General features: G+C 38.9%; 1 protein-coding gene across 3 annotated transcripts in view; it reads left to right on the forward strand.

Moving 5' to 3' along the window:
• Positions 1-24,887, forward strand: part of DOCK8 (dedicator of cytokinesis 8) — a 93,246-nt gene that overhangs the window by 64,553 nt on the left and 3,806 nt on the right. For 2 of the 3 annotated variants that reach the window (XM_071802103.1, XM_071802104.1), the window contains 19 exons: positions 1,449-1,588; positions 2,177-2,346; positions 3,940-4,085; positions 4,800-4,982; positions 5,612-5,795; positions 6,327-6,414; positions 9,023-9,119; positions 9,476-9,610; positions 11,380-11,532; positions 12,611-12,769; positions 13,561-13,661; positions 14,119-14,311; positions 19,018-19,161; positions 20,587-20,718; positions 21,470-21,604; positions 22,116-22,205; positions 22,610-22,846; positions 23,460-23,603; positions 24,598-24,704. In XM_071802103.1, coding sequence (XP_071658204.1) covers positions 1,449-1,588; positions 2,177-2,346; positions 3,940-4,085; positions 4,800-4,982; positions 5,612-5,795; positions 6,327-6,414; positions 9,023-9,119; positions 9,476-9,610; positions 11,380-11,532; positions 12,611-12,769; positions 13,561-13,661; positions 14,119-14,311; positions 19,018-19,161; positions 20,587-20,718; positions 21,470-21,604; positions 22,116-22,205; positions 22,610-22,846; positions 23,460-23,603; positions 24,598-24,704 — 2,738 coding nt within the window. The remainder of the gene's footprint in view (positions 1-1,448; positions 1,589-2,176; positions 2,347-3,939; positions 4,086-4,799; positions 4,983-5,611; positions 5,796-6,326; positions 6,415-9,022; positions 9,120-9,475; positions 9,611-11,379; positions 11,533-12,610; positions 12,770-13,560; positions 13,662-14,118; positions 14,312-19,017; positions 19,162-20,586; positions 20,719-21,469; positions 21,605-22,115; positions 22,206-22,609; positions 22,847-23,459; positions 23,604-24,597; positions 24,705-24,887) is intronic. The other variant, XM_065860691.2, reaches the window with a different exon arrangement.

Consider the following 24,887-nt stretch of genomic DNA (forward strand, 5'->3'; position numbering starts at 1 on the left):
ATAATCTTTTGTTGAACTTTTTCCCGATCTTAAAAGCAAAGTATGACGCTTTTATAGTCAGTATTTCCCAATAGTTGTGCTTAATGCTAATCCTGGATGCCAAAGAACTAGAAATGGGTTCTTCCGCTTATGGAGGGAAAAAAAAGAAGTCAGCATAGCTCTTGCAACTCGTTCTATCAAGTCAGAGCTGGACAGACACTAGTTTAATCATTTTTTCCATCAAACAACATCATCATCTCTTTTTCTCTCTTAGGAGTAACCTATAAAGTGCAACCTGCACAAATAAATAAGGTTTTTGTGGCCCTTGGATGATTTAATGCAGTAGCTGACTACCTTGCAGTAATTTTGATCTGTCTGCAGAAGTGCTGCCCAGCTAGAGTTAGCTTTTCAGTAAGAAATGTGGTCTTGTGAATAAATCTTCTGGAATTCTTGGAGAGAGACCAGATTCACTTAACTGGCCACTCTACAGTTGAACATTATTCCACACAAACATAGTATAGCCAAGGCCTGTCTGCTTGAGGTTAAAATGGTAGTGGTCTTAAGTACGTGGATCCAAAATACGGGGCTACTCAGACACATTAATTTCATTTGACCCAATATGCTGGAAGACAGCTGCCACAGTGTTTGCTTTCTGGGACTATTCCCAGGTGACTGACAGAAATATTGGGAGAGAATATTGAAGAATATAAATTAAAACCAAAATTCGGACTCATAAACCCAAATAGCTGTACAGTGGGATAGAGTCTAAGACTTACGCTCACCTGATCAGGGGACAAAAAGATTCCAGGTGACCTGTGGCACAGTCCTATGATTGGAGAAGCTAAGTTCACAACACTTAAATAGCAGCAACTTTCCATTCACGGGCTGGCTGTATATCAGTCACAGCCACAAGTTACAGTGGTCTGAAGGCTGCTTTAAATTATGCCAGCTGCCAGCAAGCTCAGCCAAGGATTTCCAGGGTGAAAGGAAACACTGTTTGCTTGTCTCCCTTGACCTTACTTCCATGTTAGACATAATGGATGCTGAAGAAAACACAGTGCAGAACTTCTGACACCAAGATCTCTCTTAATGTAGGGGCAATCTCTTGCTGTACAATGTAAGAGGAAGAGCAATGTAAAGAGTTGTAAATATGGAGAAAATTCTGACTTTGTGTCCTGTCCCAACTAATGAAAAGAGAGTAGGAATTTTACATCTCAGAAAATGTCAAATGAGTTACTCTCACAGAATGGAAAGGATGAGATTGCATCCTAGCAAACAACTAATTTGAAACTAGATGCTTTTTGTTTCATGCTTGGATGTTCTCCTCCAAAATGTCCAACCATCTTTCAAAGTCTGTGCTTCTCCTCTGGTAGAGCTTCTGCATTATCTACATGGACTGTGACTAGAACCTCTTTAAGAAGCTTTGATTTCAGTGATCCTTCTTTAACACTTCTAATATACTTCTGCAGAACTCCAGTTCCTGCTCTAGTTTCCAGGACCAGAAAATCGCTGGTATGTTTGACCTCTCAGCTGAATACCGTCAGCAGCACTTTCTGACTGGCTTACTTTTCACTGAACTGGCAGCAGCACTGGATGCAGATGGTGAGGGGTGAGTATCCCTATTTGCAAATTGTAGAATGGAATTGAGTCACATTATTACTCTTGCCAAGGTCATAGTTTGATTCAAGGGCAGTCCTGTTTCCTCCACTCTGTCAGTGGGTCACTGTAACATAGCAATAACTCAGTCATTGTTTTATCTGCAGTATGTTGTTCCAAGTGAATAAAAATATACCATTTGTTGTGGTAGTGTTGGCTAAATACATAAATGGAGAACATAGCTTAAAATTTCAGCTACTTTTCTCTCTAAAACACCTCTGCCTTTGAGCTTAAGAGTTTAACTAAACTTTGGCCAGATTCTGATGCTTTTCTGTAAGCACTTCTCTTCACCATATTGAATTTTTATGGGAAGTTTGAAAGACTTGGGTACTCTTTGATTGTGGTGAAGTGGCTTGTAGATGTAAAATATCTATCTTTTGCAGGCAACATGACTCTCTGCTTGGAGTGGAAGAGATTATCTCATTAATACTGGTGTATTAATTTGTTTCTTTTACCTTTACTCTGTTTCTTAAACATTTGATTTATAAATAATTTGTGCATGACCCATTAGTGAAGCTCATGGAAGTTTTTGTGTCAACAGGATTAGCAAGGTGCAAAGAAAAGCTGTCAGTGCTATCCTCAGCCTGCTGAGTTCCCATGACCTGGACCCACGTTGCTCCAAAAAAGAGGTGAAGATTAAAATTGCAGCTCTCTACCTTCCTTTGGTTGGTATTATTTTGGATTCGTTGCCACAACTCCATGATTTTACAAGTAAGATCTTTTTCCCTTTGTATTGTCCAGCTTTTTAGAGTCACTTGTCTAAACAATTTATCAAACATCAAAGAGATCACACTAAGTGCAGAAATTACCCACAGTCTAATAAGGCTGGGTATTTCTTTACTGAGAAGTGAATGAGATTTTTAAAGACAGGAAAAATTTCAGTGTCATGAACAAATGATAGACCAGAGATATATCTATAGCTAGTCCTGCTTGTCTTAGTGTAAATACTATGATCCTCCAAGATCTTCCTGAAATATGGAGACAAAGACAGTTTTAACAGACAGTAGGGAAGAAAACAAGAATAACACTGACATTGTGTTACATCACGATTAAAGTAATTGGATTGTATTATTTCTTTTTCTGTTGCTCATTAGTGTTATTAACATGATATCAAAATTAATCTTAGGCAAATGTGATCATCACACAGGAAATACAATTTTATCACCTGTTATAACTATAAACCTTGGTCTATATTATCAAGCCTTTTAAAAAAATATCATCTAAGCTGTTTCCTCACATTTTACCACGTGTTCATATGATATTGCTGAAAGTACCTATTTCACATTTTTTTGTTAGATAGTAGATCTGTGATACTTGGAAAACGACATTTGAATTCTATAAATAAAATAAAGGCTATAAAGAAAGAGGTGTAATTGTTGAAGAATATACTTTTGTCACTGGTTCTGAAAATACTTTATGTGTAGGTGTCTGGACAAAAATACGTAATACTTTGAAAGTAATATTTAGCACTTTCAGTGTAATAAGATAAAAGCGTTTATTATACATTGGCTAATCAGTTCTCACCCCCTTCTTCCAATCTAAGTACTATCCTTATAGCACAGATGAAAAGGAGACAATATGAGGAAGTCAAGGTGAACCCATATAGCTAGGTTTTTAGAGTGTCTTTCTTTTTGAGTATCTGTCACAAGAGGCTGTTGACCTTATTCTGAACATACTGGGACTGGCTGGTCACTGAGCTTCTCTGAGAAATGGGACTTACAAAGCAGAAAATGGACACTCAGAATCAGAGGAGATTCTTACAAAACTTAGGTGTAAATAACTTCATTTTTTGAAGGTGATGTCAAGAACTAGCAAGGAATAGAAACAGATAGATACTTGAAATTAAACTTGTTCTTTAGCCAGGAACCAACACTGGCTCTGTCAGCAGTTAGCAGACTTACATGTGTTGTTGAATATCAAGAAACCCATGTATTGCTTTTGGGTTGATCCTCTTTCCTAAATGGGCTGCAACTGGATGGTTATAAGCATTATGAAGCACTTCAGAAACAGACCCATGTTTGCCAGTACCTTTGCTTTTTCTTTAGCTTCTCTGAACATCTGGAACTTATTGGACACATATCCTTTCCCTGTATTTATTTCAACAATTTTGCAGCCTTTGCAGATTGCTGCAATGTCTTGCTAGTGCTGCATCTCTTTCACTGCTTGGTACATCAGCCAGACCAACAGTCTCAGGGATGGAGGTGCCAATTGTTTTGTTAGGTTACAGTCCAATGTAAGACTGTGACATGTGAATGGCAACAACTGGATTTCTCCTGAAGTTACGACAGTATATTTCAAATCTAGTTGCAGATGCCCGCAGCGGAAAGGGACGCACAGGAAACCCAGAAGAAGAACAGGAGTCTCCAGGAGCAATCAATCAAAATGTGGCCCTTGCCATTGCGGGGAATCAATTCAACCTCAGGAGCTCTGGAATATCTCTGGTGTCCATGGTATATCCAGTGGCATGTCCAACTCCTTTCTTTTATCTGTTTTTCTCTTTGTTTTCTCCCTGTATCCTTTCTTGTGACTAATAACTACAGTCATGAAGAACTGTGTTCTTACTTCTTTCAGCCCCAAAGAACACCTTGTATTCCTCCTGTCATCTTCTCCTCTTCACTTCTAGTTATTTAATTAGCCCTTGCCATAAGTAGTTCCACGTTTTTCCCACATGCCTATTTCCATTTCCACACCCAAACTAATCTCATTTCCAGACCAGCAAATGCCACTATGACTCCCTCACTGGCCCCCAGTCCCACTACAATCCATAGATTTAGGACTCAAGATCTTTCTTTTTCTCTCTCTGTCTCTTTCTTCATGGTTATTTTCGTCTTTTATACAATTTGGCTGACAACTTCATGGCAAGAGGGGCCTAAAGAGTCATAGAATCATTTTCTACATTATTCTAAGGAAATTAAAATAAAAACATCTAGCAAACAATGCTCTTGTGCTTTCTTCTGTCTTTAACATGCATACTACTGGTCCTGTCATTAATCTCACATGCATACATTCAAAAAGTACTATCAGTATAACCTAGAAGCAGTTAAACTTACTGAAGTCCAGTCCTAAGATTTGATTTCACTGAAATTTAAATAACATTACTTCACCTAAATGACGTCCATCTTCCTTTTCCTATTTCAACTGACATTTGCTTTATCTGCTCCTAGCCCTACAGACAGAGTGCCACATTAGGTCCTGATACTACTCGCAACCTTTTGATCTGTTTCCTCTGGATTATGAAAAATGCTGATCAAAATCTAATACAGAAGTGGATTGCAGACCTTCCATCCATGCAGTTAAACAGGATTTTAGACCTCCTCTTCATTTGTGTATCATGCTTTGAGTACAAGGTAGGTGAAACATGGCCTGATTTTGTTGTCCTGTTTCTGTTTAATTTTTTTTTCCTTACCTTCCTGCTGTCCAGGGCAAATTTGTTACTGACAATTGTTAAATTAGCTCCTGTCTAATCTATGATACAAATGGACAAATTAATACAGATAATATAACTGAGAGTAGTCTTCAAGCTCAGTGCAGGCAAAACTTGAAGTCTTATGAAGTTGACATAAATTGTTTTATTGTTTTCCTTTTCATGGGGATTTGACGGCTATTTTTGGTGGGGACTATATTGACACTTCTGTACATAATGGACAGGATACTAGGGGTGACCCTTTAATTAAGAGCTGGGACTGGACATCAGGACTCTGTCTCTGACAGGGTCTGTCTGAAATAGATCAAATAATCTTCCCTCTGAACTTTAATTTCTCTCCCTATAGCATGGAGTTATATGTTTATTCTTATTAGCCGTAGATACATCATCTCTTTCCTGATCTGCAACATTTAATTAGCCTGTATGTATTAGTCAATCATATGCATTGCTTGCTGCCCCCTCTCTCCTGTTGTGTCTGATTCTGGAGATATAATTTGGGCTGATATCCAAAGATGCAGGCATTGATGTTGATTGCTTTGACTTTATTTTCAGGGTAAACAAAGCTCAGATAAAGTTAGCACCCAAGCACTCCAGAAGTCACGAGATGTGAAGGCCCGATTAGAAGAGGCGTTACTGAGAGGTGAAGGAGCCAGAGGAGAAATGATGAAGCGCTGCAGAATACCAGCTGGTACTTCATACCCCTCTCCCTCCACATGTTTTGAGAGGATCTCAAGAGGTTGTAGGCATAAATGAGTTTGTTGGGCTTTATGCACAATCCCCATTTTCATCCTTAGATTTTTCACCCTTGCATACCTTTCTTGGTTTTGCTGTGGATAAAAATATCATTAGCTTTCAACTATCCAAGGTGTAGCTAAGACTGAGCTCTTCTCAGGTGAAGAATATGAGGCCAACAAATAAGTTTTAAGACATTCTGAGAAATTGTGTTACTGTCTAATCAAGAGGGAATAAATTGTGTTAAAGCTATCAGTAAGAACAAGTTTTTCCTAGCAAAAAAGGGCTGTTTCATTTAATAAATGGAATAATTTGTGTTTTGGTCTTTGAAGACATTAAGGAAGCTAATGTTCTAAAAATCCTAGATTAAAAATGTATAAGGTCCTGTCCTTTTAGTAGAGCCCTGAGGCTATAAAGTTGAATGTTTTTAGTTCTGACAAACTGCTACAGACATGTACTTCCATCTTTCAGTGAGATATCAGACTTCAGGTGTCCCCTTTTGCTTTAATCTTGCTGATATATGTTGCACTTTTAGGGAATGACAGATCAGTGGGACTAAATGAAAACCTGCGCTGGAGAAAGGAGCAGACTCACTGGCGGCAGGCAAATGAGAGACAAGATAAGTAAGTCATTTAAAAGATATCTATTGCTTTTATTAGAACCAAGCTGTTTGTTTTGGTTTGGTTTTATGTTTTGTGGTTTCTCCTAGGATGTTTTATTACAAAATCAGCAGTTTCAGTCCTTTTCCTCTTCTGCCAAAGAGAAAGAAATAGAAAATATTTATGTAGCAGAAGTATCCAGCTGTTGCTATGACACAACAAAGAGATCACAAATGCTCTAATGAAAAGTTTAAATAGTTATCTACACATTTTTTCCTTCTGATTAGCAGTGTGATAAATACTAGTTATTGAAACAAGTTGTGTCAAATACTCCACAGAGGCTTGGTGCAACATTTGTTCTGGTGTTACTATGGCTCCTCACTGCATACAGTAGCATGGTATAAGGTTCACCACATTAAATCAGTTGAGCTGGGTTTGCCAAGCTATGTTAAAAGTGAGTAACTAGTAGGAGTAGGAAAAAATTATTCTGTAGTGAATATTTTTCTTTTTGCAGGTTTCAGTTATGATGCCTCAGTACATTTCACCTTATCAGCACTCTATTTTAGTAGACACGTCAGTGGCTAGGTTTATGGAATATTATTTTCAGGAATTATTTGTTTTGCTAACAGCATTTTCATATGGTGTGTGCCAAGTTTCTGCAAGCATGGAACTTGTTGCTTTTCCCTAATGTAGACGTGTCATTTGTCCATAGATACTTGCTTAAATTTTGGCTATTTAAATGTGCCACTGTGTGTCAGAGACAGTGGTCTCCCACCAATACAGCGGCAGCAATCTCCTGTGGTATCATTCAACATGTATGAATTTGAACCGAGAATACTGGTTTGTGCTGTACGGCAGCTACCTTGTTGTAGCCTAGCCCTCATCTATGATTATTGCATTTTTGAACACAAGATTGTTAATTTGTGATTTATCCAAACTTTTTTAAAAAATAGTCCTTCCACCTTCTGTGCTAGACTGGGAGAGGTGCAGATCCTGTGTGGATATTCATGTTTTGCCCTGCAAGCAGCTTGCTTTCTCCCAGCCAGTTTCGCTGAAACCAGAATAAGAGAGTCTTCCAGCAGCTTCTCTACAATATCTCTTCACAGTAGTTCAGTTATATCACTTAAAATAAAACTTACGGTTACATAAATAAAACTCTGCATACTGTCCTGGCCTTTCTGGTTTACCCAATGTTCATCACTTTGGTATGCGAGCTCTTTGCTCTCATCACTTTTGGGATACTTTTAGTGTATGTGATCCGTAAGTTAGGTGTTCACAGGTAGTCCATGGCACAACAGGTTTTAATGGGTCACCACTCAACCTGCTTCTCCCTGAATCCTGCATGCTTCGGGTTGTAGTTGCAGTTATCAGCTAAGTGTGTGGCAGAGAGCATTCAGTCAGCATGGTTAATGTGAAAGGCTGCATGGTTGCTGGAAATGGTTCAAACAGCTAGGCTGTTTGATTAATTTGTTCAGTTCTTACTCATATTTAGTGATCCCTGGCTTGATAATAGCACCAGCCTTTTGGCAGGCCCTTCTGTTCTTCATTACTTTGAATCATTGTAATTAATAACCATATGGTTGCCATGAGTTCCTTTCCTAGCCCTCCCAGAATTGTCTGCTTGTGCCCAAAAGTGTGACTCTTTACTTTTCTGGTTTTCTTTTTGGATGAGACTCCACTGGGCAGAAAATGTAAGGGAATGTAGCAGAAAAGCCACAGATTTTGAAGTCACTCGGAAGTGTGATTGTAAGGCTCTTTCTCCAGCCACAGAAAAGCACCTTAGGAACTTTGGCTCAAGTCAGAGCAGCTCTAATCCCAAGCTCTAGAGAGCAGCTTCTAGCCGTACAACAGCCGTTTTCTGAGCAGTTTAGGAAAAAGAACAAAGTCTCCTCTTTGTGTTTCTGGCATGGAAGGGATCTCTGAAAGTACACTTTTGTTAGGAGCTGCACCTATACTTAACAGCATTCAGCTGCAGAGGAGCAACGTTCCACACCTCATCTTTAAGTCTCAACCAAGAAGGTACCATGCGTTGCTTTACCGCAACCTTCTGTCTTTTATAAATGTCTCAGTCCCCTCTTAATGGCCGGGGGCAGAGATGTATTGACCCTGCAGCTGTGGGACGTGCTGTCTTATGTCCTCAACAGTATCAAGAATCAACATTTTAAATTGCCTACATTAAACACTGCTGCTATGGCATCGAAGCAATTTCCCCTTTGCCCAACTCTGCTATTTTTTACTTTATTTCTGAAAGTGTTACATCAGTTGCCTAATTTTGGGGTTTCGTGTCCTGCTACAGGCAATGAATTCAAGAATTGCTGCACAGCTTATTGAGCATGATCCTGAGGGCAGAGTAGCCATTACACAGATTGCTATTAAAGAACCAGAAGCACCTCTTTGAACTACCCAGAGACCTAGTTTTCAGGTGTCCACTTTGGGACTTCTGTTCTACGATATCAGCTCTCCTCATTTGACTTTGTAGTTCTTAAGAAACACCTCTGAACGCTATTTTCATTGTTTGCTCCTGCAGGATCATTCAGAGTGGTATCATTTGTGTTTAGGTTTTGTTTAAACAGCAGGCCATGTAACTCTTGGGATACTTTCTGCATTCTTTAATTAGAACTCCTTTTTGCAGGTCAAAAGCTGAGCTTGATCAAGAAGCTCTGGTCAGTGGAAACCTGGCAACTGAAGCTAACCTGATCATTCTCGATATGCAAGAGAACATAATCCAGGTGGGAAGTGGCAGAGCTGGCTTGGTACCAACTCCTGCTCCCTCAGAAGCCAGTGGAAGCAAGATTCATTTCTCCTTTTGTTTCTTAGGCAGTGCAAAATGTTTTAATTAAATATCTTCTGTAAACCTGTATAGTCTTGAAGGGGGAAAAAAAAGATGAGGAAGAATGAATCCAAAAAGGAAATTGCCGCTTGCCTTACAATGTTGCCATAAGCCGCTCCTACTGTAGGACATCACACTACTGTGAATTAAAGGGAAATCTACCGCCTTGTCTTCAGTAGATGTTGTTGAAAGCCATTTCCACAGTCTTACTATGATCCTCATGCAGTTACTGTTGTTTTCTTTCTCAATGTGTAGGCAAGCTTTGCGGCAGAGTGCAGAGACAATCTTTTGGGAGGAGTTTTGAAGGTCCTGGTAAATTCTCTTGGCTGCGATCAGAGCACCACTTACCTGACTCATTGCTTTGCTACACTCAGAGCTCTCATTGCTAAGGTATGCTCTTGACAATGCTTCTGTTTTCATGTTTCCAACCAAGTTATTACAGCAACATTTCTAGAGCAGAGCTGTGTATGTTTACTTACCATTTTTACTCTGGCATTCATTAAATCTTTGCATATGTAAATACAAATGCCTATCTGTAGGGATGTTAAGGGACTTCTACAGCTCTTGTAAGGTTATTTTGTTGACCATACAATACAGAATAACTGAATCTGAATAACCCTGTGGTTTTAGCAGTCTAGTCTTTAATGTAGATTTACTAATAAAAAGGCAAACAATTCCACCCATTTTATTTCAAATACATTCTGATTTTAATTAGGAATCCTAATACTAAGGGATGTGCAGATTCCATAGAGCAAAATTTAAGTTATTATATCATCAGAACTAGTTTCTAACCAGTTGGGCAGCAGTGAAATCAAAGCTAACTCATCAGAGATCAGGGGCACGATTCTACGTTTCTACTTCTAAGATAGGCTCCAAAATTTTAAGTAGATTCTAAGATGTTGACAAATTTCATCTTTATTCTGCCTGAGAACTAAACCAAATCCTAATCTGTCTTTCATTTCTGTCTCACCAATTAAAAAAAAAAAATATACAAGGACAGAATTTGACCCAGCATTTTTATAATATGGGTCATCTGTTTAAGATTCATTCTCCTGCAAAGAAAAGCAATTTCAAAAAGAAAAAAGCCATGAAATATTTTGATTTATTTTGTTTTTTCCCCTAAACTACTCTAAAATGCAAATAATGAACAGGTTACTCCTGTCCAATTAATGCCTGTCTGCTCTTAAATGCAGATTAGCTGACAAAGCCTAATTACAGGGTAGATATTTGGATAGTTATGAAACGCATAATTATGTTTTCATTGTACTTTATCTTTGAAAGCTAACTTCCAATTACAATAATGAATTTTGTGAAGCAATTGTTATTCTCATTGAAATAGATCTTCTAGTGAAGCTGACTCAGATCTGTATTTTATGAGGCAATCATTCCAATTATTTCTATTACGCTGTAGGTATATAGATGTTATTTTACAAATAAAAATGATAGAACTCTGTGCCAGCAAGCTTGCAATATAAACCAGTCATGAAACACTGAGATAATGAAGAAAAGTTGAGACCTGAGAAATGGGCTTACAAATGAGAAATAATATTTGTTCACACACCTTTATCAGTCTTACGTATGTACAAACAGTACTGGAGCATATGTGCTGCCTACAGTGAGAGTTTCTTAGGACAGACATCCTGCCTCCTGGGTTTATTGTCCACTTGGTGTGTTGTGGAGACCCCGTATAGGAGGATCTGGCATGAAAACTGGGTAATGGAAGTGTTGTGGCACACCGTAAGAGGAAGAACATTGGAGGGCTGGGGAAGGGTAGGGCGTTGATGCAAAAAGCTAGTAATTGCTCCTTATGCTTAAGGATGTATTTGCATGTTTCATTAACCATTATATATTCTGAAAATAGCAACTCTTCATGCTTCTAAGAATTTTGCAATATTTGATGCTTTCAAAAGCCATGGGACTCCAAGAATTTTTTTTATTCTCTTTCTGCTGCCCTTTTTCAAAACACAAAGATGATTTTCAAACCTTTCTTCTCTATAACAAAGTCTTGAAAATGGAATGTATAGGTTCACTTGAATCAGAAGTACAATTTTTTTTTTTTTTTAAGTAGAAAATATAGTTTTTGCAAACTTAATTAGTTGTCTGAATCCTGTTATTTTTGTGCACTAAGCCAAGGGTGTTTTCTTCTCTATCTCCTGTAGTTTGGAGATTTCCTGTTTGAAGAGGAGGTTGAGCAGTGTGCTGACCTGTGCCAAAGAGTTCTCCATCACTGTAGCAGCAGCATAGATACTACACGGACTCAAGCCTGTGCCACTCTTTATTTCCTCATGAGATACAGCTTCAGCTCTACCAGTGTAAGATTTTGAGAAAAGCAGTATGTTTTGTTCCACCTTTTTCTGGGATCAATTGAAACTGAAACTGAAGTTGTGATAGAAAATGCAGATATATACTCGTATGTCATGCTGTTTCACGCATTTCAGCCAGAAGTAGTGCTAGAGGTGTAGGGAGGGAAGTAGTTTTAATTATTGTTCATTATTTTGTTTAGGAAAGCATGACTTTTTCTGCAACATAGGTAAATGCATCTTCAAATAGAACAGTATTAGGCCCTGATAGCAAGGATTATACAATGCATAAGCAATATTTTACATTTTATCACGTTTGGGTTTTTTTCAGCTGCATGTCAGCACCACTTAAACTTAGACTAGTTCTACTCTAATGCCATTACAACCTCAGTAGCACTACTGTATGCTTGTATTAATGGGAATTCTTTGCCCCTTGATCTCATGTCTACGCTCTGATTCTTACCACACATATGGAGCAAAGTACACATGTTGTGCATGTAGGTTAACAGTGTCTTAGCAGGAAAAGGACATACATTAGCATTTTGGATATCATCTTATCTCGCACAACATTTTCTTCCCTAGTTGTTCCTTTAAAAGACTTGGACATGTAAGAATTGTTGGCTTTGCAGGAGGAAAATGTGCCTCTGAGACACCATGATCAACAAAGTGTAGTGTATCATCATGTGGGGCCCTCGGAGGCTTTTAGCTTCACATACTTGTTCTAGAATGTTTTCTAGTCCTTTTTCCTCTCTTTCTCCTCTGTGAGTGTCCAGATCTACACACCCACTGGCCTGTGCAGAGAAAGAAAGAGGTGCTTCTGACTTCCCCTTGTCTCAAGCAAGCATATGTACTGCAAGGTACATTCCTGCCCCAAAGTACAGACTTGTCAGAATTAGGGAACTTTTGCTTAACCAGGTAAAACAGGACTGACTTTGATTCACCAGAGACCAGTTGTGTGAGCAGTGAGTTTAACGCTTTGTGGGCAGGAGAAAGTGGGTTTGGTTTACACAGTAGACAGAGATATGTGAACCAATATGCATGGTGCAGTGCAGCCGTCATTCTCTCATGTTTTTGTTTTTTCTTCTGAAAGAATTTTGCAAGAGTGAAGATGCAGGTGACGATGTCACTAGCCTCTCTGGTTGGCAAATCACCTGAGTTTAATGAGGAATTCCTTCGACGATCCTTACGAACCATCCTAGCCTATGCAGAGGAAGATGCAGATATGCAGGCAACTCCATTTCCCATTCAGGTCAAATCTTTTATGATATCTGTGGCTTTTATTGGAAGCTTTCACATAGGAATGTGCTTGGAGCAAGTCCTAGATCTTGATCTTCCAAAGCAATGAAAAATAAGGATGCAGGGCTTATTCTGTTAGTTTATTTCTAACACAACAATAAGTGAAAAAGAAGTGGAGGACATAATTCCGTAGAATAAACACTTAAGAAGTTCCACTGAAATCACATTACAAGAGAATCTTCTCTTAGCATTGTGTACAACTTTCTTCCAGTAGGAACTGTACCCTGTAAGAGTTTCTGAAGACGGAATTTAATTTATAATGTTTTCAAACAAGTAGCATAATGAAAACCTCTCTCTCTTTTTCAATTTATAAAGTGGCAGCAGCAATAATGAAAAACATTTCAGACAACTGTCAGATGCTTTGCTAAAAATCTTACAGTAACTCAGCTTGTGCTGAATACTTACAAAAACATCTGCTTTGCTATCGGAGCATAGATCAACTAAAGCTGAACTCCATTAGCACATAGGTTTCAGGGTTTTTTTTTCATTCAGAAATAAACAGATCAAAGTATTCCAGCTTATTTTGAGTAATTTAAATGTGTGTATAAGATTTTCTATGTCAGCAGTCTTTGCTGTGTTGAGTAGAGTTGGAAAAATGTGTCTTGTAGCAGTTCAACATCCTAACATTTCCTTGGGTAAGGAGGACTAAAAGAGAATAACGTCATCTGGTGAAGATGCTGTTGTTTTTCCAGAAGGAGAAAACAAACATCTGAGAAATGCGTGTTGGTCTTTGTATTACCACAGGTAGAGGAGCTGCTGTGTAATCTGAACAGCATCCTGTCAGATACGGTGAAAATGAGGGAATTTCAGGAAGATCCAGAGATGCTCATGGATCTCATGTACAGGTGAATCTGTTTAGAATTACTACTGAGGACATTCTGCAATGAGGTGAGCACAAGAACTGTGCACTTTATGGACAAGCTGTGGACAAACCTTCTAGCTGTTCTGTTTGTGTACATTCGTGCTTTAGCACAGCTGATCTGTCACAGGGGGTCCAGGCTGCGGGACTGAGCGTGTTGCAGTGGAGCCTCTGGGAGGTGGGCACAGACTTGGGTGAGCATGGGAGTCAGGGACTGATGAACACTGAAAAGTCTGTGGTTAACAGTTTTACTCTCCTCATAGCCCCTGTGTGTCCTGTCTACCCCTGCCTAACTATTTATTTTGCCCTGTGGTCAGCAAATCATTAATCATAAAGACAGAGATGTCTCCTTCCATTCAACTGAGGTGGAGAATTATAAATGTTCTTTCTGTTATCTGAGCAGAAGTGATTGTTCACACCTACTTTCTATCCTATGTTGTTAGAATTGCCAAAGGATACCAGACATCGCCTGACTTGAGGCTGACTTGGCTGCAGAACATGGCAGAGAAGCACACCAAGAGGAAGTGCTACACGGAAGCAGCCATGTGTCTGGTCCACGCTGCAGCGCTGGTGGCAGAGTACCTTAGCATGCTTGAAGACAGAAACTATCTCCCAGTGGGCAGTGTCAGTTTTCAGGTAAGAAAAGGCTCCCAAGATCTGACAGCATGAGGCCTGTTCTGGTGTGTGTATTCCTTCTTGTGTTAAGCAGAGTAGAAGTGCGTATATGGGGAGAAAATGTTACAATGGCAGAGTATCCATCACCACTCTTGGTAGGTTGTTCTGAAGATTTATGTTTACTGATGAAAACTGGTACTTTAGTACCTGGCTGTCTCTAGCGTCTATTTCTAGTAGCTGCATACTATAATCTCTTGTTTGCTAAGCAGACCACCTCTATTATCACATTAATTTTCCTACAGCTGTTACTTACCAACTGTGATGCACTTTCAAACTTCTTTCTCATAATCTAGGTAACTGGAGCTACTCAGTTCTTTTAGGTATATTCTCCAACCCTTTGACTGTCTCCAGTTACCAACCAACAGCTTTTTGATTGACAAATGACACAATCACCACAGTATATATGCAGTCACATCAAAGTCAAGTAAAAATGTCGCATAGGTTATTTAAGCCTTGGAAGTATCTCTCAGTTTATCTCTGCAGGTACTCCACTGGTTCTTTTGGCATTGTTGAGCTCTTTGCTTGGTGATAAACTGATCTTTTCCAGAGAGTTTTCTTGGGTTTTGTTTTTTGCTTTGCTTTTCTACATCAAATAGGCGAAAGCATAACTCTCTCTTGTTAGAGTTAGACATTTTGAAATGCAGATAGTTTATACATAGTTTATCAGGTTATGTAGTTTTAGTTACCGTTACCTGAATGGACTTCATGTGCAAATTCAGTGATTTTATTATTTTTTTCACACATCATTAAAAATAGAAATGGCTGAACCCTTAATATATTGCCATGTATTGATGATTCCTCCTTCATCATTACTGTCTAAGACCAGTGAAGACCGTTGTTCATTTACAGTGTTTGCTTCAATTATTATAAATCATTCTGACTGATTAGTAGAAATGTTTTGCAGAATCAACTCAAATGTTGTATAGACATCTGCTGTTTGGGCATTATTGCCTTTGTAGGATGGTAGTATCTTCAAAAGCATCAGGTTTCTGTAGTCTGGTTTTGATTTAGATTAATCACAATATCTTTAATTTTTTCTTTAGTAAAATTTTGTATTAGTATTTCCACCACTTTGTCCTAGATGCAGACTGATAAACCTACCACTATCTGCTCATCTTGTTTACTTCTTAAAAAATGTGGTCCCCAAAGCATATTTGCTCCTCTGGAACTTCCATAGTTTTCTAAAACATATGGTAACTCAGGATTCACTACCTGAATACTCTTTTGCAGAACTCTTCTAAACTGTTGAGGAGCACGTTTTATGGTCCAGACAATTTTGAAGTGGCTAGCACTAGTAGTTGGCAACATTCATCATCCCTTGATATAAATATCCAACCTGCATTTTTTTCCCTTCGGAAATGTAAATAACCATACCACCTGTTTCTTTTTCCCTTCAGAAATGTGAATAACCATACTACCTGCGGATTTTTCCCTTCAGGATAGTAAATGTGAACATAATTGAACCACTTGGCATTTTGCATTGAATGTAGTATGCTGGGCATTAGTACTTGCAATTCCACCTTAGCAATCGGGTGATAGACTAGCATTATTCTTAAATTCCTTTACGCTTAAGATAGCTGTATATACTCTTTTTACTGGCTGAACTTCTGGCCACGCATTTATACTTTCGCCATTTTTCACCCCTTATCAGGTTTGTGTGCTTCCTAACTTCTAACTTCCATTCATTACTTCTATTTTTTTGTTTTCTTCCTTCTTGTTACATACTATCATCATTTAGGTATGGCTGAAATCTGCATTCCCTTCCCAATGTCATCCTGTTCCCAGGCTGCCTTGAATGCTTGTAATCTTGCACACTTGACCGTAATACAGTTCCTCCTTCCATTGCTCCAACATTATGCACATTGACGTGAATGGGTATGTTTCCAGTTAGAGAACTTTAGTCTATTTTACAAGGCACTGGGCAAGCAAAAACTTTGAAGTTTAGAAGCAACAAATCAGTCTCTGTCATCAAAAGGCTTGCGTAGATATGTTTGCCAGAGGAACAGTTGCTCCATAGGAGAAAGGTAATGAAATACCTTAATGACCAGAAATCCAATTACACAAGTCTTTATCTGACAGCATAATTTTGAATTTCAGTTTGCTCAATAACAATAATTAACTATAATAACACTTTGCATTTTTACAAAGCCTTTCACGAGAAGAGTTCCCTTTCTTTACAAACAGAAACAGGTTTGTGTTTTGTAGCACCTGTGAAGATCTTATTCAGATGACATTCTCAAAACAGAGAACACTACCCAGCCCTACTTGGAGTTCCAGATCTCACTTATTGACTATTTCTGTGTCCATTTCTTCATTTAGCTCAGATATGAAATAAACTAATATTGGTGATACACATTTATTTAGTTGCAGAATTGACCATTATAACATTGTGTATTAAAAAAAAAAACTATTCTGGATGAGCAGAAGTGTTCTCTCCTTTTTACAGATTATTGAAATGAGGCAGGAAAGGATTAAATCAGTTGACCTAAGTCTTCTGCAGTGACTCTGTCAGTATCCAGAAAACCAATTGTCAATAGAGTAACACTTACACTGTGCCAGACAAAACTGTATATACTCTCCTCTGTGCAATCAAAATCATCTCTTGAAATCATAATGGGATCACTTTCCGTGAAATTCCCTTTCAGCTTAATTAATGTTTACACTATATCCCCTTTGCAGGTGATAAGTTGGACTTAGAATATGAATGGCATATGGACTGACTTTAAAGCCACTTTATATTACCACAGACAAGGACTTTGTTTTGGGGATATAGGTTGCAGGCTACCCTAGCTGTATCTAACACAGTGATAAAAGCTGGGGATCACAGAAAGCCCCTTGAGTTTACACCAGTGTTTCTTTTCCTTAGAGAAAACTAGGCTTGTGAGGTCTAAAATAATTGCTGATCATATACTTGGTAACTTGTCTATTGCCTTTATTATATAAGGGACATATAAAATTGCTCAGTGTGAAAGGTAGGTCAAGTTGAAAGGTGGGTGAGGCATGTTCACTTTACAAAAGATCATGCGAGCACCAGGAATACATAATAAATACTCTCTCCTGCTAGACTTTGTGGACTGTAAAACATGGAAATACATTCCTGACATTAGTTACTACAGGGTTAAAGGCAAAGAAGAGATAATCAGACAACTAGTGTCTGTGACTTTCTTGGTTACTTTCATAACGAAATCACTCCACTGGGCTCCTTTCCTCTTGCTAGTCAAAGAAAAAAAAAGCCACCAAGGACCACATGCCATTATGCCATTCTGTGAAAACAGTCCTTCATGGTTACTGTTACAGAAAGGGAAAACTAGAAATTGAGCTACTGCATGGGTTGTATGACTTGCCCTAGGTATGTGCCAGGGAGGCTAACTCTGGTTCAAGTCATTATCTTCAATGAGACGGGTAGGTAAAAAATAGCATGGGTGTGCAAAAACCTGCTGCAGTCTTCCCTCTGCCTGCAATTCAGTCCTGTTCTTAACTCCCGCAAGTGTTGTCCTGAGATTTGTGCTCACCCTTCCAGTGGAGCTGACATGATGTGCAGACCAGGCACTGTGATGGCAGCATGGCTGGAGTAAATTTCACCTATGGGGAAACAAATGCATCAACAAAACCCAAGGGGGAAAGTCCATGTTGCTAGTGATGTGTGGTGCCAATTCTTCATCTGAAATCTGATCAATAGTAACAGCCCGCCGTGTCTCTGCCATTTTATAAAGATTTCTTTAAGGACCCAGCTAGCCAGCCAGCTGGCATCTGTCCTGCACTCAGACAGATTGTCGTTGCCAGTTTCTGCTAAGTAAGACACTATGACACTAATTTAACTCCTTTTAATTACTAGCAAATCAAAGCTTAGCATTTCTGCTGCTGTTGAAAGTTATGTATGCTACTTCCACATTGTATGTACACTTATTTTTCTGATCATTTACATGTATTTCTGTGTATTACCAAAATTTTAATGTTGACTCTACTCAGGGACATCTATTCAAAGGCCTGCTGAAGAACTGTAGACATCTTATTTCATGGTCTAGAATCAAAAAGAGTGACTGACACAGTGTACTTTGTCTAGTTTTATTTAAATACACAATAAGAACAGTAACTTCAACAAGGAACCAAGTAGATTCTGCAGGATGAAGACGTAATATGTCAGAGGCTGAAATGAGAAGCAGCATCCAATTATCACCGGTTTTAGAGCAATATTGTCTATGTCCTACTTCTCTGTTTGCAAAAGTCAGATCAACAACTGGAAATTGCAGCTTCTTCAAGCAGGTGGCAGGAGGTCCAGGTTGCAGCTGGGAATTTCCCACCCCCAGGCACCAGCAGCAGAAGAGCACATTGGCTGTGACCCCTGTGGCACAGGAGATAAAGCTCATTGCAGCTTCATTGAAATCCAGCTACCAGAGGGAGGCCAGCTTACAGGCTGTAGGAGTCTACCTTTGAAACCTGAGGCAAGAAAGAAAGTATAAGATTCTTGCAGCAAGATGCCTGATCTGCCATCTTCTGAAATTTATGGTGTTACCCTCCTGTCTATATGGAATTTAACTGTGTGTCTCCTGGCTGCGTTTGTATAATCTCGTTCTTCTTCCCATCACATTAATAAATTGTTTCTGCTTCAGTCTTTATGATAGACTATTTACCTAGGTTTCTCATTTATCTGCTCTGCTCTATTTTAGAACATTTCATCCAACGTGCTAGAAGAATCTGCTGTTTCAGATGATGTTTTGTCTCCAGATGAAGATGGTATATGTTCTGGGAGGTATTTCTCAGAAAGTGGCCTGGTAGGGCTGCTGGAACAAGCAGCAGAGCTCTTCAGCACAGTAAGTGAGAGCCGAAATCACTGGGGCATGGAGCGGGGCCATCTGGGCCATATCCGCAGCTTATTTTTCTGCTTTATGACAAAACAAATTCTTACTGCTAAACCAGGCTCCACAGATCTGCCTCACTGCAAAAATACAAGAGGCAGAGACACACCTTATTGCTGACCTGGTCCTGTCTCAGCCAGGCTGGCTAACCCAGGCTTTTCAGGCAGCCTAGCTCAGTTACATCCACCTCTGCTGTGAAGACTACAGGCAGCATCAGCATAAAGTGATTGTTCCAGGCATGACCAAAGCCTTTTGGCTGGTATTTTCATGTGGTAGTACATTAAGAAAAAATTCTTGCTTAAACTACAGATTTTGTGATAGAAAGCATGTAAGAGTTACTCCTATGCTTTTTGCAGCCTTCAACCACCAGCCTCATAATCTACATTTACCATGTAAAGAGTCATGTTAATACTCAAGGAGCTCATCCTATTGCTGTAGTGCTGGTCTAACATCTCTGGAGACATCATTTGGGTTCCTTTTGACCAGATGCAGCTCTGATTGCCATGAACTGTACATGCTAAACACACCCATTTCCCTTCTGCTCGGCTGCATTTCTAACTTTTCTAGTCCCTAAGCAGAAACCATGTGCTTTACACAGGAATTTGGTCTTCAGAGCCCAGCAGATCAGAGATCCAAATTAGATCCACTTTGTTGTTCACAGTTTAGAACTACCCATTTACTATTGCTAGTTTTTAGAAAGCTAAAAGAAGCAACATAGCAGATTAAAAGGTGAGTCCCATAAATCCCATTTTCAGCCAGGCTGTTAATGGTGATCTAGTTTCTTTTCAGAGTGCATGAGAACTAACTTTCCTTTTCTCCTTTTCTTTTCTTTTCTTTTCTTTTCTTTTCTTTTCTTTTCTTTTCTTTTCTTTTCTTTTCTCTTCTCTTCTTTTCTCTTCTTTTCTCTTCTTTTCTCTTCTTTTCTCTTCTTTTCTCTTCTTTTCTTTTCTTTTCTCTTCTTTTCTTCTCTTCTTTTCTCTTCTTTTCTTTTCTCTTCTTTTCTTTTCCTTTTCCTTTTCCTTTCTCTTCTTTTCTTTTCTCTTCTTTTCTTTTCTCTTCTTTTCTTTTCTTTTCTCTTCTTTTCCTTTTCCTTTTCCTTTCCTTTTTTTTCCTTTCCTTTTTTCTTTTCTTTTCTTTTCTTTTCTTTTTCTTTTCTTTTCTTTCCTTTCTCCTCTCCTCTCCTCTCCTCTCCTCTCCTCTCCTCTCCTCTCCTCTCCTCTCCTCTCCTCTCCTCTCCTCTCCTCTCCTCTCCTCTCCTCTCCTCTCCTCTCCTCTCCTCTCCTCTCCTCTCCTCTCCTCTCCCCTCTCTCCTCTCCTCTCCCTTTTTTCTCTTTTTTTCCTCTCTTTTTTCTCCTTTTTTTTTTTTTTTTTCCCCTCAAGGGGGGATTGTATGAAACTGTGAATGAGGTCTACAAAATTGTCATCCCCATACTGGAAGCACATCGAGACTTCAGGAAGCTTACCTTGACACACAGCAAGCTACAGAAGGCCTTTGACAGCGTTATTAATAAGGTACTGGTGAGGCAAGACAGTGCTAGCAAAACACATTGCTGCCTTGCAGTTGTTCAAGACTGGTGATAATAAAACTGTTCACATGAAATAGATCTATTTCCTTTCTCTAGCAAAAGCTTCCATCTGCTTTAGCCTACCTATCAAATGGTAGACTACAGTGAAAAGAGGTTCTATTCTCTCTGTAGGAAAAAGTGAAGATGAATATAAAACTGGTTTAGAGGTACAGAAAAATAGCTGAACAGACCAAACTTAGAATAAGAACATGCATGATTCCACCTGGCCATATCTGTTTAAGAAAAATAACTTTATGTAATAAAAATAACTTTCTTGTCAATTAAGTACTGTTTTCAGTTATAAACCAGAAGAAATTCAAAAGCCTGGCAAAATTCTCAGCTCTCACACTGCCCCTGAACATGCACTTTCTCCAGAAGAATCTTACTGCTGATCCTAGTAAAATTCTTGTCAATTTTTGTTGCAAAATTTTAAAGTTAACATGTATACAGTGGAATTAAAAAATAATGTTATTTAGTTTTGCAAAAATTATTTCATTATTAGCCTAAATTTTAAGTCAGATTTCAATCAAATGTTGCATTAATTTGCTTGTTTTCCTTCATGAATATGTGCTTCTAAGCCATCACCACTGATGATACATAGAACTGTCTCTGAAATATGGGGAAACATAGGATTAGTGCATTTTCTTATAGATCAGTTGTAAATAACTGTACATTTCCTCTTTCTTTTTATCAATTAGGGTCAAAAGCGAATGTTTGGAACTTACTTCCGTGTTGGTTTCTATGGATCAAAATTTGGGGACTTGGATGAACAGGAATTCGTTTATAAGGAGCCTGCAATTACCAAACTTCCTGAGATTTCTCACAGATTAGAGGTAAATAAAAAACCATTGTGTTAATATCGTATCCACTGTTACGTTATACTTTCTAGTGAACAGAGTTCTAACAGCATTATTGCTATAAAAAATCAGTAACAAACTGATTTCTACCGTAGGTTATTTCCTTTGTATATATCCTTTCCATTGTGGCCCTTTTTGCAGCATAATGATGAAAGTGATCCCTTCTCTTGAGGCAGGATTGTAATATATTGATTTATTTGATTTGAGCATGCCAGATATTTGCTTCAGTATATTTTCAGCTTTTTCATGGAACTGCATTGTTCCCTTCTGATAACTTCACCTTGAGTTCTGCTTTTTTTATGAGCAACTCACAGTGATCTTTGCCAGAAGGTACCTTACCCTGGCCAGCTGTGGTTCATGAAACAGTGTACTGACTGTACAGAGCCCAGAAATTGCCGTGGTTCCTCTTTTCTTCTAGAGGCATACAGATCATTAGCATTGTATTAAGGATTAAGGACACTCCAGGATAATTCTGTTTCCTTTCCAGGGATTTTATGGCCAGTGTTTTGGAGAGGATGCTGTGGAAGTGATTAAGGACTCCGCTCCTGTAGACAAAAGAAAGTTGGATCCCAACAAGGTAGGGAAAGTACTACTGAGTGTTGAGTGTCACAGAAGATAAAGGGAGAGAGTGGGATCCCCTTGCAGCTTTCATGCTCAAACATTAAGGCACCATAAATCCTCAACTTGGATGTATCTCTGTGTCCAGGGGTGTCCTTAAAGCCTCTGGCTTGACACTGTGGAAATTAGAAGTTCTGATCTCTGGTCCAGTCTCTGGCTCTGATCCCCAGGGTTAAGCTGTGCCCTTCCCACAGGCAAGTTTTGTCAGCTCTGAAGAAGAGAAGAAACCCTGAACGATTTGCAGCTCTGTGCTCTTCTAGACCATGCTTAGCCAGTGTGAATTATGGGATATTTAACATATGCCATTCCTTTTACACTTCTTGGGTTGTAAAATACTGTCATGGTACTTGCTTCTTTTTTCAGGCATACATACAGATTACTTTTGTGGAGCCGTATTTTGATGAGTACGAGATGAAAGACAGGGTAACCTATTTTGAGAAGAACTTCAACCTCTGTCGGTTCATGTACACTACTCCTTTCACCATGGATGGGCGCCCCAGAGGAGACCTTAGTGAGCAATACAAGAGGAACACCATCCTAACCACAATGCATGCTTTCCCCTACATCAAAACTAGAATCAATGTCATCCAAAAAGAAGAGGTAATTGGTTTTGAGGACGAATGTTAATTTCTTAGGGGATGAAGGAGTCTTTGGGTAGGAAGATTTTCAAATTCTATGCTTGGCAGAAAAAAAAAAAAGCTGAATTTTTCAGATGTGTTACTCTCACAAATAGGAATGGCAGAGAATGGGTAGACAAATCCAAGATGGATATTTGAAGAAGAGAGGATAGTGACTGTATATTCCTCTTGTGACCTCCTGGTTATAATGCTGTGTGGGAGGATGCATGGAGCTCTGTTTATGGCCATACTTCTAGCTAATGAAGTACAATCAAACAACTAAACTGGGCTCAGAGCTGGTTTAGAAACAGGGAAGCTTTATAAATGTAGAAAGCACAAAACCATTTCAGACATTCACTAGAGTAATAAAGAATTTGTGGAAACAAGGAGTCAGATCCACATCCTGTTCTTACAAATTATAAGATGTCAAAGAGCTTTGGATCAAAAAGCAGCATCTACCAAGATTGAACAGTCTTCCTGGGTTTTACAACTACTGCTTTTGGCACACAAGAATGAAGTGGTATTGACACATTCAGAACAGGTGAACTGCTTGCATAATTCAGGTAATGAAGCATCTTTTCTTTCACTTTCATTAGTTTATTTTAACCCCAATTGAAGTTGCTATTGAAGATATGCAAAAAAAGACACAGGAACTAACTGCAGCCATCAACCAAGAACCACCAGATGCCAAAATGCTGCAGATGGTTTTGCAGGGCTCAGTTGGAGCCACTGTAAATCAGGTAAGGGATGCAAATAAGCCAGATGAAGAGTTTCTGCATACTTTCCTCATTGTGCTTTCTTTTTTGTTCTCATCCCTTGCACTGGGAGTACATCTGGTCAGACAGATTTAGTCACAATGTGCATTTAAACTTCATCCCTTGATGTTTAGTTACTGTGTACTATTCATTTGGTATGCTTTTGGTGAAAGTGCTCGTGGAAGTGCTGTCTTGGTTGTAGGTGCAGAAGGTCACAAAAGCTTTGTGAATGCATCCAAGGATTTTCCATTTCTAGCACACTGGACTTCTCAGCCATTTTGTTCATTCCATGGGTATCTTTGGAAATGGGAAGAATCACAATTCTACTGTGGGACAACTACAAACTCACAGTTTCACAGAAAATACAAGATCTGAGTGCCTCAAAAGAAAGCTGAGATGCAATAATTACATGTGCCTACTGAAAAAAAAAAAAAAAAGACATAACTGTAAGAAAAGTTGGTATTATCCACAGATATCCAGAGCTTGGCTCCTTTGCTGAAAGCCTAAATACTCCCATTTTCTCCAGATTCTTCATCAACCAAAGCCTTTAATCTGAAGTAACACACTGTTGTAAGCTTTGGAAAGAGTGGTCCTTTCCTGTTCTGAGCTTATTTAACTCCCTTGGAGGGTTGTATTGCCACACATAGGAGCTGCGTTGCTCTCATATAATCAAGTTTGGCAGTGATACTATCCCAGCTCTTTTCTGCTGAGTAGAATTAATCTGTTCCCTTTTTTGTGAGGCTGGAGGAGAAATAAAAGCAGGAGAGGGTAAAATAAGATGTGCACATGTAAAAACTCTGCTTGCCGAAGGAAAGATCGGGGGCGAGAGGAAGGAGGAAAAAAATATCCTGTTATGGTGACTATGCGTAGTTTTCTCTCACAATTCCACTCATGAAATGACGAGCAGCTTAACCAAACTTGTGATCTGTTTTCAGTGTAAGCAGGTGTTTTTGACATTTTTCTGTGTTATTCCTATAAGGGACCGCTAGAGGTAGCACAAGTGTTCCTGTCTGAAATTCCCGCAGACCCCAAACTTTACCGACATCACAACAAGCTGAGGTTGTGCTTCAAAGAGTTTATAATGAGGTCAGTAAAACAAAATTGAAATGCTGAATTGAATCAATAAAGCAAATAATAGCAATAATGCAATGATAATATGACTGTGTAATTAATTATGCAAGTTAGCATCGTGAATCCTGGCATCTCACAGTTTCGACACTTAGTCCAGACTTCTTATCTGTGCTTCATGGTCAGTGCTTTGGTAGGCTC

This window comes from Patagioenas fasciata, chromosome Z (assembly GCF_037038585.1).
Source record: "Patagioenas fasciata isolate bPatFas1 chromosome Z, bPatFas1.hap1, whole genome shotgun sequence".
NCBI classification, from domain to species: domain Eukaryota; kingdom Metazoa; phylum Chordata; class Aves; order Columbiformes; family Columbidae; genus Patagioenas; species Patagioenas fasciata.